The sequence below is a fragment of the Arthrobotrys flagrans genome, assembly GCF_004000055.1.
Source record: "Arthrobotrys flagrans strain CBS H-5679 chromosome Unknown unitig_0, whole genome shotgun sequence".
NCBI lineage: Eukaryota > Fungi > Ascomycota > Orbiliomycetes > Orbiliales > Orbiliaceae > Arthrobotrys > Arthrobotrys flagrans.
In genome coordinates, this window is record NW_027137550.1 from 6,138,108 (window position 1) to 6,150,293 (window position 12,186).

General features: G+C 48.5%; 5 protein-coding genes across 5 annotated transcripts; 4 read left to right on the top strand and 1 right to left on the bottom strand.

Moving 5' to 3' along the window:
- Positions 1–48: 48 nt before the first annotated feature.
- DFL_004820 (uncharacterized protein) lies at positions 49–2,284 on the top strand (the record flags this gene model as incomplete). The annotated part of the gene is made up of 5 exons (XM_067633981.1): positions 49–213; positions 311–496; positions 583–738; positions 815–2,092; positions 2,162–2,284. The coding sequence occupies 5 exons, from the start codon at positions 49–51 to the stop codon at positions 2,282–2,284; spliced, it is 1,908 nt and encodes a 635-aa protein (XP_067492095.1).
- Positions 2,285–2,637: 353 nt separating this feature from the next.
- DFL_004821 (uncharacterized protein) lies at positions 2,638–3,172 on the bottom strand (the record flags this gene model as incomplete). The annotated part of the gene is made up of 2 exons (XM_067633982.1): positions 2,638–3,086; positions 3,154–3,172. The coding sequence occupies 2 exons, from the start codon at positions 3,170–3,172 to the stop codon at positions 2,638–2,640; spliced, it is 468 nt and encodes a 155-aa protein (XP_067492096.1).
- Positions 3,173–3,756: 584 nt separating this feature from the next.
- Positions 3,757–6,654, top strand: DFL_004822 (uncharacterized protein; the record flags this gene model as incomplete). Its single annotated transcript, XM_067633983.1, has 2 exons — positions 3,757–4,986; positions 5,080–6,654. 2 exons carry the CDS (start codon positions 3,757–3,759, stop codon positions 6,652–6,654), a joined length of 2,805 nt encoding a protein of 934 aa, XP_067492097.1.
- Positions 6,655–7,381: 727 nt separating this feature from the next.
- DFL_004823 (uncharacterized protein) lies at positions 7,382–9,138 on the top strand (the record flags this gene model as incomplete). The annotated part of the gene is made up of 3 exons (XM_067633984.1): positions 7,382–7,699; positions 7,774–8,163; positions 8,221–9,138. 3 exons carry the CDS (start codon positions 7,382–7,384, stop codon positions 9,136–9,138), a joined length of 1,626 nt encoding a protein of 541 aa, XP_067492098.1.
- Positions 9,139–10,218: 1,080 nt separating this feature from the next.
- DFL_004824 (uncharacterized protein) lies at positions 10,219–11,608 on the top strand (the record flags this gene model as incomplete). Its single annotated transcript, XM_067633985.1, has 3 exons — positions 10,219–11,062; positions 11,126–11,253; positions 11,312–11,608. 3 exons carry the CDS (start codon positions 10,219–10,221, stop codon positions 11,606–11,608), a joined length of 1,269 nt encoding a protein of 422 aa, XP_067492099.1.
- Positions 11,609–12,186: the final 578 nt, after the last annotated feature.

A 12,186-nucleotide genomic window follows, 5' to 3' on the forward strand; every position in this document is an offset into this window, starting at 1 on the left:
ACACGACCGCACCCATAATTCCATTGTCGCCGGTTTGGTGGCACAACTATGGCCGCCGGTGAGGTCCGGCCCTGGCCGATTTTCCTGCTGGCATTTGTCGGCTGTCTTTTCTGCATAGTCAATGTTATCATCTTGACCGGGATCGATGTTAAGGGGAAGATTTCCAAAATAGTCTTGCCGAAGGAGGGCAAGAAGGATTTCCCATATTTCGACGTATGCTATATCGCCATAGAATCGACTTCATTGCTTTGTTTTCCTTGTTTCCGAAGCAGAAGCTAAATAATTTCTACGGGCATTTTAAATTTGTCAGCCTCCAAACCTAGTCGACGACATAGACCTTCCCGACGAACTCGACCAGCATCCAATCGTCGCCTTGACGCGCGACCAGCTCAAGAAATTCGACCGGTATAAGCGTGCGCAGCCAAAGTCGTTCGCTCAGGTGGTGGAGAAATACCGTCTGAAATATGGCCGACATCCACCACCAAACTTCGACCAGGTTAGATACAGCCTTGGCTCCGAGCAGGGTAAACCCCATATATGATCGTACCGGAATTGCTAAGGTATTTTTTGGGCGGGCGATAGTGGTACAAGTTCGCCAAGAAGCGGAAATGCGTCAACTTTGATGATTTCGACCAGATTATGGATGATTTACGGCCATATTGGGGAATAAAGCCTGCGGATATCAGGGCTATGGTCAAAGCTATGGATAGTGACCAAAGCAGGGTTTCTATATTAAAGGTAAGCCCGAAAAATTGCTTGCCTGTGGTATATAAAGTGATTGGCGTCTTACAAGAGCCTGTGGGACGGAATGTAGGTTAGAGGCAAGAAAGTCGCCCAAACGAGTCGCCCGGACGCATGGCGAACTTCGGTGTTCGAGAGAATGCTGGCGGTAGCTGCACCGTTTCTCCCCGATTTAGATATAGCTATGAATTACCTCGATGAGCCACGAGTGGTCACACCATGGGAGGAAGTTCAGGCCAAACTAGCCGAGGAAAAGAAGACTAGGATTCAGCATCCGGAGACCGTGAACGAGTTCTCAAAGATTGATTGGGATGCTCCAATCGATACTAAGGATCTCGACCTCGGTTTCTTCGATCACAGCGGGAAACCTTATATGGATCTCGCATCCAAGGCCTGTCCCCCAGAGTCCTACGCCCGTCGCCCGGAACTGGATATCAAGCACGTTGAGAGCAAGTATAAGGACCCGGTAGGTGGGTTTATCCGCAACTTCAACCTTTCATCCGACCTCTGCACCGTTGGCCCGCATATCTCCCATCTACACGGCTTCCTCTTTAGCTCCTCCACCACCATTGCGACGCAGAAACTCGTCCCGATATTCGGAGAATGCAAAGTCAACGTAAACAATGACATCTTATTCCCAGCCAATAAATACTACGACCTCGCGGATCCTCGCTACGTCTATAACGATGAACAAGACGTCCCATGGCATGAGAAGACGCCTCGGATGGTCTGGCGTGGCGTAACCTCCGGTGGCGTTCAGAACCGGGATATATACCACAAGCTCCAACGACACCGCTTTGTCGCCTTGACAAACTCGTCAAAGCTTTCCGAAACCGAGGTTACCATTATGGAAGCCGTCAGTGAGGACAATATAAGCGGAGAATACACCCCTACGTTTTTCCATCCAGCGCATTATGCGGCTGCGACCATGGATGTAGGCTTCTCGGCAATCCTCTGGTGTGTTCCCGATTGCCACTTCCTCGACGACAAATTATCTGCGAAACCTGGGTTAGAGTTTAAGGAGACTTTCAGATTCAAGTACCTAGCAGATATCGATGGGCACTCTTTCAGCGGCCGTTGGTATGCGTTCCTGAAGAGTAAGAGTATGGGTATCAAGTCCACCATATTCAGAGAATGGCACGATCAGAGACTTTTCGAATGGGTGCATTTTGCACCGATGGATAATCGGTTTGACGATTTATACGCACTTATGACTTATTTTACCGGGTTGGAAAAGGGAGTCGACGGCAGCGATGGAACATATGTCCCCAGACATGATACTGAGGCAAAGAGGATTGCAGATAGGAGTAGGGAGTGGGCGACGCAGGTGCTAAGGACGGAAGATATTGAGGTTGGTCCTTCCGTTACATGTTTCTCCGGGCCCGAGGAAGCGGCATACTAATTTGCTCGAAACATGCAGATTTACATGCTACGACTACTCCTAGAGTATGCTAGGGTCGTGGACGACAACAGGGACAAAATTGGATACAGCGGAGACGGTAGTGAAATCGATGCCGATAATAATAAACATGGATGGCGTTAGGGGACATGATCCAAACCAGTACAGTACGTGAATTCACCGCTTGGGTTTTCTATGCATCTATCATTCCGTTGGGACATTGGCGTATACATAGCATATAAACTGCATCAGGAACTCTTTAGTAATCCTTTTTTGTAATTTTTAATTTGCACGAGTACACGGAAGTTTTGCCTGAGATGGTTTAGATGCAGTTCGTATAAAGAAGTTACCGCGTATAAAACCTTTGTAAGCACATCACTAAATACGCATATACATCATATAATACCCAAATCACACCAAAAACGCCGTCCCAGTCCGAGCGCCCGAATAACATCCGAAATCTATAATATACAGCATCCGACTAGCCTCACAACCGCTTACACCGTCCCAGCCAAAGCCGCGAACGGATTCACCCCAACTTGACCCGCAATCTCTCCTTCACCCTCCACAATCTTCGAATTAACATTCTCCCAATCCCCACTTCTTTCCTTAATAACCTTTCCCTTCTTCCTACTCTCTTCTTGCTTAACCTCCAATATTTCCGCAAAAGCAGCAGCCTTCTCCTTACCCACCTCCCTTCGTTTCTTCTGGGTTTTTGACTTCTGACCACGTTTTAGATTTTTATTCGAGTTTGAAGACTTTTGAACGCCGGAGGAGAGGGTACGGTGGATTACATCCAGGACTTTTCGAGTTATTTTTTCGGCGGTGGGGGTTGTCAGGGAGGTTCCGGTTGGGGAGGATGGGCGGGGGGCTGTGGTTATTGATTTATCGAGGTTTAAGGAGGGAGATACGGCGCGACGGGCGGCGCGGGAGTGGACCGATGGGGCTGGTAGATTGTAGTTTGTGAGATAGTGATGTTGCCGGGGCGGGTCAGAGCTTGGAGTCCGTCATACCTTTTCTTGCTTTTGCCATCGTTTCAAGTGGATTATTGATAACCCCGGAGTTGGTAGGATAGCAAGGCTGGAGAAATATCCGCGACCTGAGACGAGATCACTATAAGGCCCCTGGTGGTCGAAGACGGTTTGAAAGAAAACGATGTCGTCTTTGGGTTGCAGTTTGGAACCTTTCAAGCCGCACAGAAACTTTTTTTTTTGTTCAGCGATGACAGGGGTGAGCTTGTTTGCGCTAAGCCCTTTTGGGAATATTACAACGTTGGTTAACGCAGAATCCAACACATTGTTGGATTGTCAAACACCGGTGGCGATATAAAGGATGACCTCCAGTCGCCCTCGATGTTTAGATATTATTATATCTTTGTTCTTGCTGGCCCCGAGGTCGGATCTTGGGCGCGAATGGTAGGCTCTTTGTCTTGTCGGATTGTAAACAATCCATGGGATGAAACATTGTGGTGGTTTCTTAATCGCTCCTGTGGTATGAGTATGCTTCGGATTTGTTCATTTTCTCTACACCCACAAACCTCCTCAAAACATCGACGCTCATAAACGTCAGTGTGCAGGGAAAGATATACCACGGAAATCTAGAAATCCAATCTCAATATGGAGGAATCAGACCCTTCCGTTGGCTTCTCAAAATGGAAGCGACGCCACAAACACAAGGGCTTACGAAGCTGCCCAGGTACGAACACCGACATCCCGGACGTCTTGAGCAAGTCGAATCAGCCAGACTCCGAATGGGTACGGACGTTGAAACCCAAGTTAAAACCAATACACCCACTCGGACCCCATCAAAATAACCGTATATCGAAGAAATCAAAGAAAGACTACCCTCGGTTGCTTTCAAATGTTGCATTCTTTGGCGGTATATCGGAGCCAAACGAGGAAACCAAGGGATGGAGCGAATGCACGGAAATTGGCCGACATGTGATCATGAATAATAGCAGTATGGTCAAGAGAGGGAGTTACGAACGGGGTCAGAAGATTCCAAGTGCCCTTAGAGTGGGCGGTAGTTCATGCGATGGTTCAAGCGATGGTTCGGGTGGTGGTTCGGGCGATACTTCAGGCGGCGGTTCAGGTGGTAGTCCAGGCGATGGTTCAAGTGGCGGTCCGAGTGGCAGCTCAGGTGATCGCTCGGGCCTTTCTATAACACCGTGGGGAGACTGGGCACGTATGGTCTGGACCAGCGCAGATCCCGTAAACGAAGCCCTCTTCCGATCCAACCTCAAAGCAGCCGATTATTCAAGGTTAAACAGAAAAATCGGCGCCATCGCGCACTCCGCCTGCGTAAATCTATGTTACCTCAACGCTGGTATCCAAGCTCTAGCCGCAACCCGTTTCGTCCACTTCGTCGACCGAGGCGACCAACTCGCGCCCATTTCAGGGGACGGCCACGGTTTATTACAGATTACGGAGCGCATTCGCGATGCGTTTAGGGGTGTCAACAAATGGTGCGATGCTGGGTTTGGCGGGAGTCTAGCCACCCGCGTACTCGCCGGACGAGTTCATCAGACACCGGTACCACAGACGATCGGGATGGGCATGCCTCCCTTCCTTGATCCGTCTACCGGATTCACGCCCATGTGCGACATGATGGAATTTCTCGACAGCATTATTGGATCTTTAAACGAGGAGTACTTTACAGAATTGGAGACCTTTCGGGACTGGGGTGCCAGCGGTTGGGTGAACCACCAAAATCCGACTGCGGGCATGCAAGCAACTAAAATATCGTGTTTGATCTGTGGGTATACGTATGTCGAACAGAATTCCAGGGTGTGGATTGGGGCGCTGCACAAGCCGTTTGCAGAAAATAACGCTCATGGAAGGCATGCTGTAAGTGCTGCCTATTCCCAGATCGATTGGCTTTCCAAAACTACGGATGTATCGATGCACAGGGGTTCCTGTTAACAAATCATGACTTTACAGGTCAGTGTCCCACACTCTCTAGACCACTTCACCAGGGTTGCATTAGTAGAAAGCGAAGCATGCATTTCGTGCAATCTAATCGATTTATACAAAATCAACAGAAGGGCTCGAAGGCACCTAAGAGCTAACGCAAAAAAAGAAGTGGTCGCCGGTGGCGAGGCCTCCAAGGGAACCTTACCGGATATGCTAGAAATCGACCGGCGTCTGTTAGCAATAGAACAGGCGTTGCGACGTAAACTTACAAACGACAGGATACCAGTTGATGAAAATGGAAGACTTCGGGGTATCAATATGCGAAGTGAAGCTGTGACACCAAGAAGTCCTCGATCTGAAACTCAAGCAATTTCGCGCCTGCCCGACACTATCATCCTAGGATTTAATATTGTCCAGTCCGAAACAACGAAAAAGAACAGAACGCAGTTGAAAATTCCACAAGTACTAAGCTTTGCACCATGGACTGCCGATATGACGGACGGGAACCACAGCAGGGACCCGCTTCGGCCACTGAGGCCAAAAGATAGTAGATTCAACGACGGTATTGAATTCGAGTGCAGAGCCATATCATACCACCGCGGCGAAGATACGAACGGTGGTCACTATTTCACCGACAGGATGCCTTGGATACCCAACCCTAGGGATGTTGCGGCCGGTAAAGATACAAATCAGCCATACGAATGGTGGTTTTGCAACGAATATCTCACCGATATGTTTCCTGCCGACCAACCGTTTCCTCGTCCCTCCGGAGCAAAGGAGCAGGAGGTTTTGGTAGTGTACGAGAGGATTATGAACCCCGCTGATAAAGCTGCTATCATTCCTGCAAGCAGGGTCCCCAGGTTTGATTACAACAGAGAGTATCACTTCTCGGAGTACCCCATTCCAGCCGGTCCACCAGTAGTGTTCAAAAATGAGCAAAAGGCGCTGGATGACCGTCCCCTCATAGATTGGTCGAAATGGACAAAGTTTACCGTTACAGGGCTGTTCTCCGCAGTCGGAACGAGATCTTCAAAGAGGGTGCGGGTATGTGATGATGAAGATGGGAATCTGATAATACAATCCATGGCGGATACCAGACCTTCAAAGCGAGCGCGGGTATCCGAATATGAGGCTGGGGGTCGGGGCGTACGATCCACTGGACGAACAGGCCCCGAGGTAGAAAAGCAACGGAGAAAGACACTGGAAAGATTACATGATTCAAACTTGATCCGAAATCCTAAAGCCCTAGCCGATCCCGAGAAAAAAAGGAAATGGAGAATGGGGGGTTCCCACGGCGGACACTTTATAATACCACCTGCGGATACCTCCGCGTCCTCTATCGAATCCAACAATAATGAGAAGAAGAAGAAGCAGCAGAGAGCGAGGAACCCACATGAGCGGGGCGAAACCTCGGAGTCACCACCATCCGGAAATGCTATCACGCCTATATACATAGTTCATGATGATGATCCGATAGGGTACCAAGAAATGGGACACGTAGAAAAGCCAGGCTCGAATAATCGCAACCTCAGTGAAAGAACCAAAGGTAAAAGACCTGCCTATGGTTACTTTGAGTCCGGGTCAGGATCCCACACCTACTAATAAAACCATCCTCTCAACTCTAAGAGATGACCGGAAGCTCGGAGAAGAAACCGGAATTCCAGAATATTTGCGTCGTAGAGTTTGACATCGTTCAGGCAGATAGGATCGCCGTCATACATGTTTGGGGAGGTTTTCTCGGTCTGATTTTGTAGCCATTGCAATTACGTAGAACGTGCATCTATATGCATATTGGATGTATATTAGATGTACATAATTAATACTCCTTAGCGGAACTAGACTACTCCTTCGCCGTGAATCGGCCATGAGGATGAAACCAATATCAATATTGCGGCTGTAGAGGATGTCGTTTAGAACTTTTGCTTCACTAAACTATATCAAGACCCCTGCGTATATTCTTCTCGTCCGAGATTCGGTGGATCCTGCAATGCAATGGGCATAAAAGGTCTCAACTTCCTTCGATATCCATTTTCAACTGTTGAAACAAAATAAAACCAACAGTTATGAATAAACAACTTCCCCAGGGCTCGTCATTAAATACTTCAAACAAATTACTAGACACATTTTGATTCATCCAGGGACAACAAAACATCCCATTGACGGAATGCCTCGTATTTCAAAATACCTACCACCACTCTTTTAGCCGGGTCTCTTCCCTAACCACATCCAATTTTGGCAATCCTCAACATCACCGATTCTAATCTCGCTAACTCCATACATACGAAAAAATATATAGTCCTACAGTAAACGACATAACTACATATTAGCCATGGGCTATCGACAAAGCCTCGAGGCCAATTCGGGGCCCATCAGTTGTACCAAACCGGGTGATATCTTGAATAGTGTTCTCGGCCGTACCAGTCGGGTCGTCAAAGGACAGACTATTGGTCTTCGCATGGCTAAAAAGAAGGCCGTCGAGTCAGATGACGAGTCCGACGACGAAGAAGAGGAGGAGAAACCAGAGCTTAAGCCTCCACCCAGCCGCCCAACAGCTGACCCTTGGACGACAGGAGATGCCAGGCAGATAATTTGTGGTATGGAGCATCCGCTCGTACCAAATCTATGCTACGTCAATACAGCATTGCAGGTTAGTCCTCGCTTTCGATCTCCTAAATACCCGTGGCGATGGTAAAAATCTTGACTAATATCTACATACCACAGGCACTAGCAGGGACTTCATACCCTGAGTGGGTGAATGCCACCATAATGGCCGAGTACGCAGACGACCCGGCCAAAAAAGACTTGGCCACACTTGTAGATGGAGTCTTCAAACAGCTCAATCGTTTCACAACAAAAAGGTATCTACAAAGGGCAATTGTAAAGACACCGACCACGACCGAACTCTCATTTCCAGATCTCAAGGAGGACCAACATTGTGCCGCTGAGTTAATCGCACGGTTGAATGAACGCATTATAGAAAACATGAATACTACTAGATATGAGAACCGTATTGAAGTAGATGTACTCACTCGACGGAATTGCCTGGACTGTGGCAATGTCTGGACGCAGGTTGAACAGTACCCAAGTCTTCAGTTACATAAACCTCCCAAGGTAAGACCGTGACCCTCTCAACCGCTATGGGGTTTGTTTTTAACACATTGGTAACAGAAAGAGGCGACTTTAAACGAAACTCTTGAGTGGCATCGACGAATAGAATACTGGATTACCGGTGGATGCAACAGGTGCAAAGGCCTCGCAATTAGAAAGATACTTCGCCGTGCTCTTAAAAACCCAGCCAAAGACGATACATCCGCGGAGAGTGTGAAGATGATACAAAACCGTATTCAATTTCTCGAACAAGTTCTTCAGAACCATACATACAATAACTTGACAGACGATGAAGAAAAAAAAGTAGGATTGGCTAGGAGGGCCCCAAACCCCTCAAGGCCCACAAAGACCGCAGGCATGACGGACGAGGCTTTCAAATCTGCCAAAGATGCCTCCGATAACGAATGTAAGAGAAGGCAAATCAATTACGAGTCCTCCTGGTCCCAAACACAGGCAATAACCAAGCTACCTGACATTCTGCTATTGGAGTTCGTTAACGTTCCAGGATTTGACAACCGAGGATTACCTATAAAATTAAAGAGCCGTGTCACGTTCGGCCCATCTACGGACTTCACTGAATACACGGCCGGACCGAATCGTAATGTGAGTATGGGAGATTTTAACTTACCAATTAGGATCAGTGGCGATGCTGCAAACCCAGCGGTTCCGATGTATGAATTACGGGCCATATTGGTCCACCAGGGCATGGATTTCAGAGCCGGACATTGGTATTGTTACCGCCGCGAATGGAAGGATCCGACGAACCCTCTGAGTGAACAGTGGTGGTACTGTAATGAGGCTGTTACGCTAAGGGTAAGCAAGCAAGATATGTTTGGTGCAAAGAGGGAAGATCCGAAGAACAATCGGCCCGGGCAGATGTATGCACTGATATACGAAAAAGTGACAGATGGGGAAACGGTCCCAGACAAGAGTGGGGACGAAGGCAAGAATACAAACTGGCGACAAGCAACGATTTAGGAAGGAAGACTTTGAAAGGATACCAAGCACGCAGAAACATCAAAGGCATTACAGACCGATTACGTGTTTGTATTTTCACGGCCACGTAGTGTGTAGAATAACCGAGAGCAATGACGAAAGCTCGTACATCAATGTTGATATCTCAGGGTGCAATTGAGGATGTGTTGAATTGTGTGTTGTTTGGTGTTGCAACGACGCACAAGCAGCGCAGCTGGCTAATTTTGGCAAACGGCCTTTCAGCCCTGCTTTGCTTGCTTGCCTGAATGCGAGCACGATCAGGAACCAACCAACCACCACCACTACACCATCATCATCAACCGGACTTCAGCGGGGTTCTCTACATATTGGCCCTTCTCTAATCGCCGTCGATTGCAATTATCCACAAAGCCTGACCCCTGCTTATTCACCATATCCATATCCGTATCCGTGTATCCTACCTAGAGCTGGCCAGGATACAATTCTACCGTTCGACGACGGCTGGTATTCTATATATACATATCTAACATATAAGTACTGCTGGCCTCTCTGATTGCGGGTTGCGTCGGATTGCTAGAATCCCCCCTTCCTCTCGTCCAGAACTGAGGTTATCCCAAGATACACCCTACAAGTATCGATCAGCTTTGTCAGCACTAGCTGAGAGGAACCTGGGACAATCAAGCGAGCGAGTACGCAAGCGACTTTGACCGACCTTACCTGAGCAGAGTGAGACAGCTACCCCAGGTACTAACCAGTCAAGTGCAGACCTAAATCAAAAAAAGGGCTTATCCCCACCGACCCGGCCCGTCATCTTCGTCCTTGTCTCCATAGTCCTTGTCGTTATTTCGTTACCCTAATATTATCTAAGAATATACCGCTGGGGCGTCCCATCGACCATTTTCAAAGCTGGCGAGCAAACGTCTTTCGTTCGGCCTTTCTAGGCTGCTAGGCGGAACCAACACCACTACAGCACAATCCTCTTCCTCTGACCCGCCTACCCCTTCGAAAGACTCCAACGGTTCCTCAAAACCATCCACTCCTATCTCTCCGGCACACCAGGAAAAAAAGTCGCGAAGAATCTCCGCCGCTGCAGTATCTTCGTTCATGGCATCTGCCAAAAACACCTTGTCGCACGCGGCGGGGCTGGAAGACAAATCGAAAAGATCCTTTAACGTCATACACCCTCCACCGAGCCCCACAAGGACACCCGGCGGTTCTGTCGCTCCATACGAGACCGAAAACAATAATGCCGCCGGGAATTCGCATCCTTTACCCCAAAATACATTTCGTGTAGGCGTGTCGGAAGATAAGAACAGGCGCTGCAGGCGGACGATGGAAGATACCCACTCCTATCTTTACAACTTCCTGCCTCCTACCCCGCCAGCTTGCATGCTAAACTCGAATTTGTGCTCGGATACCGATAAGACCGTCATATATTCTAGCCTAGACGAAAATGCTGCCGGTGAGTCGGACAATGGATATTTCGCAGTTTTCGACGGCCACGCCGGGACCTTCGCTGCGGATTGGTGCGGGAAGAAGTTGCATCACTTGCTCGAGGACTGTATTCGGAGGAACAAGGACAACAAGTCGATGCCCGAGTTGCTGGATCAGACCTTTATGAATGTGGATAAAGAACTCAAGGACCTTCCCGTTAAGAACAGTGGCTGCACGGCTGTTTGTGCCGTCCTGAAGTGGGAGGACCGAACTGTCGACCCGGGATCGGATTCCGCAGGAGACCAGTCCCCAGGCTCGAAGAAGCATCCTGCCGAAAAGAAACCCACAAAACGTGTTCGAATGCTGTATACCGCCAATGTTGGCGATGCCAGAATCGTCTTGTGTCGCTCGGGTAAAGCTCTACGACTTAGCTACGACCACAAGGGCAGTGATGAAAATGAGGGCAAGAGGGTCGCTAATGCCGGCGGTCTTATTCTCAACAATCGAGTGAATGGTAGGTCACATTCTCAGAAAATTTTTACCTTGGATTTTCAAGATGGCTAACCAAGGTACATAGGGGTTCTCGCTGTCACAAGAGCATTGGGAGACTCATACATCAAGGAGCTAGTGACCGGTCATCCATATACCACCGAAACCGTCATTCAGCCTGACATCGACGAGTTCATTATCCTAGCGTGCGATGGGGTAGGTGATTCATAACCTCCCAAGATGCTTAGAGGATCCAAGCTAATTCGCTCTCCAGCTATGGGATGTCTGCTCGGACCAGGAAGCCGTCGATCTCGTCCGAACCGTCCAGGACCCTCAGGACGCATCCAAGGCACTCGTTGACCATGCCCTTGCTAGGTTCTCGACTGACAATTTGAGTTGCATGATCGTTCGGTTCGAGAAACCTAGGGAGCTGAACACTGTTGCTGGCGTCGGTCTCGGGATTCTTCCGGAAAAGAACGCATCTGAGAACGCCCTTGTTGACGAGGACGTCGTTATGGACGATGCGGCCGAGAAGAAGGCGACTCCACCGAAGACCGAGGAGGCGAAGTGAGCGAAAGAATTGTGCATTTGCTTGTTATTTTCCTTCGCTGTCTCTTTGCCTCTTTGTACATCTTGAACTGCAGACCTCGCTGTACTCTGAAAGAAAATCCTCTTTGGCGACGAATAAAATCCCTACTTTGTTTCTGTTCCTCTTCTGTTCCTCCTTCATCCCTCTCTTCATTCGTTTCTATTTCTCTCGCTTTGCAAAAAGAACATTGTTGACGGCGCTTCAGGTGGCATTCTTGTGGTTTCTTTCTCCCTTCGGTTTTTTTTTATTCTCTTTTTGATATGCCTCGGATGCTTTATGGGATTTTTGACCGATGCCTCTTTTTGTTGGATGCTTATGATGTTCTCTGGTGCTTCGACAATTCTCCCTACGGGTTTTTTTCGATTTCTTCGTATCCTTATTGCAGACGTTCTTTGTGGGCAAGTGGTGGGCTGGAATTTGTAAATTATACATCTCCAAGACGGTTGAATCATTTCCTGCAAAGCTGCTGAAGGACCTTTAAACTACCACGGATTCTAGGACGATGTTTGCAGCTCACCAGCAACTTCATCAAGGCTTACATGTCTCCAGAGATATCGTCA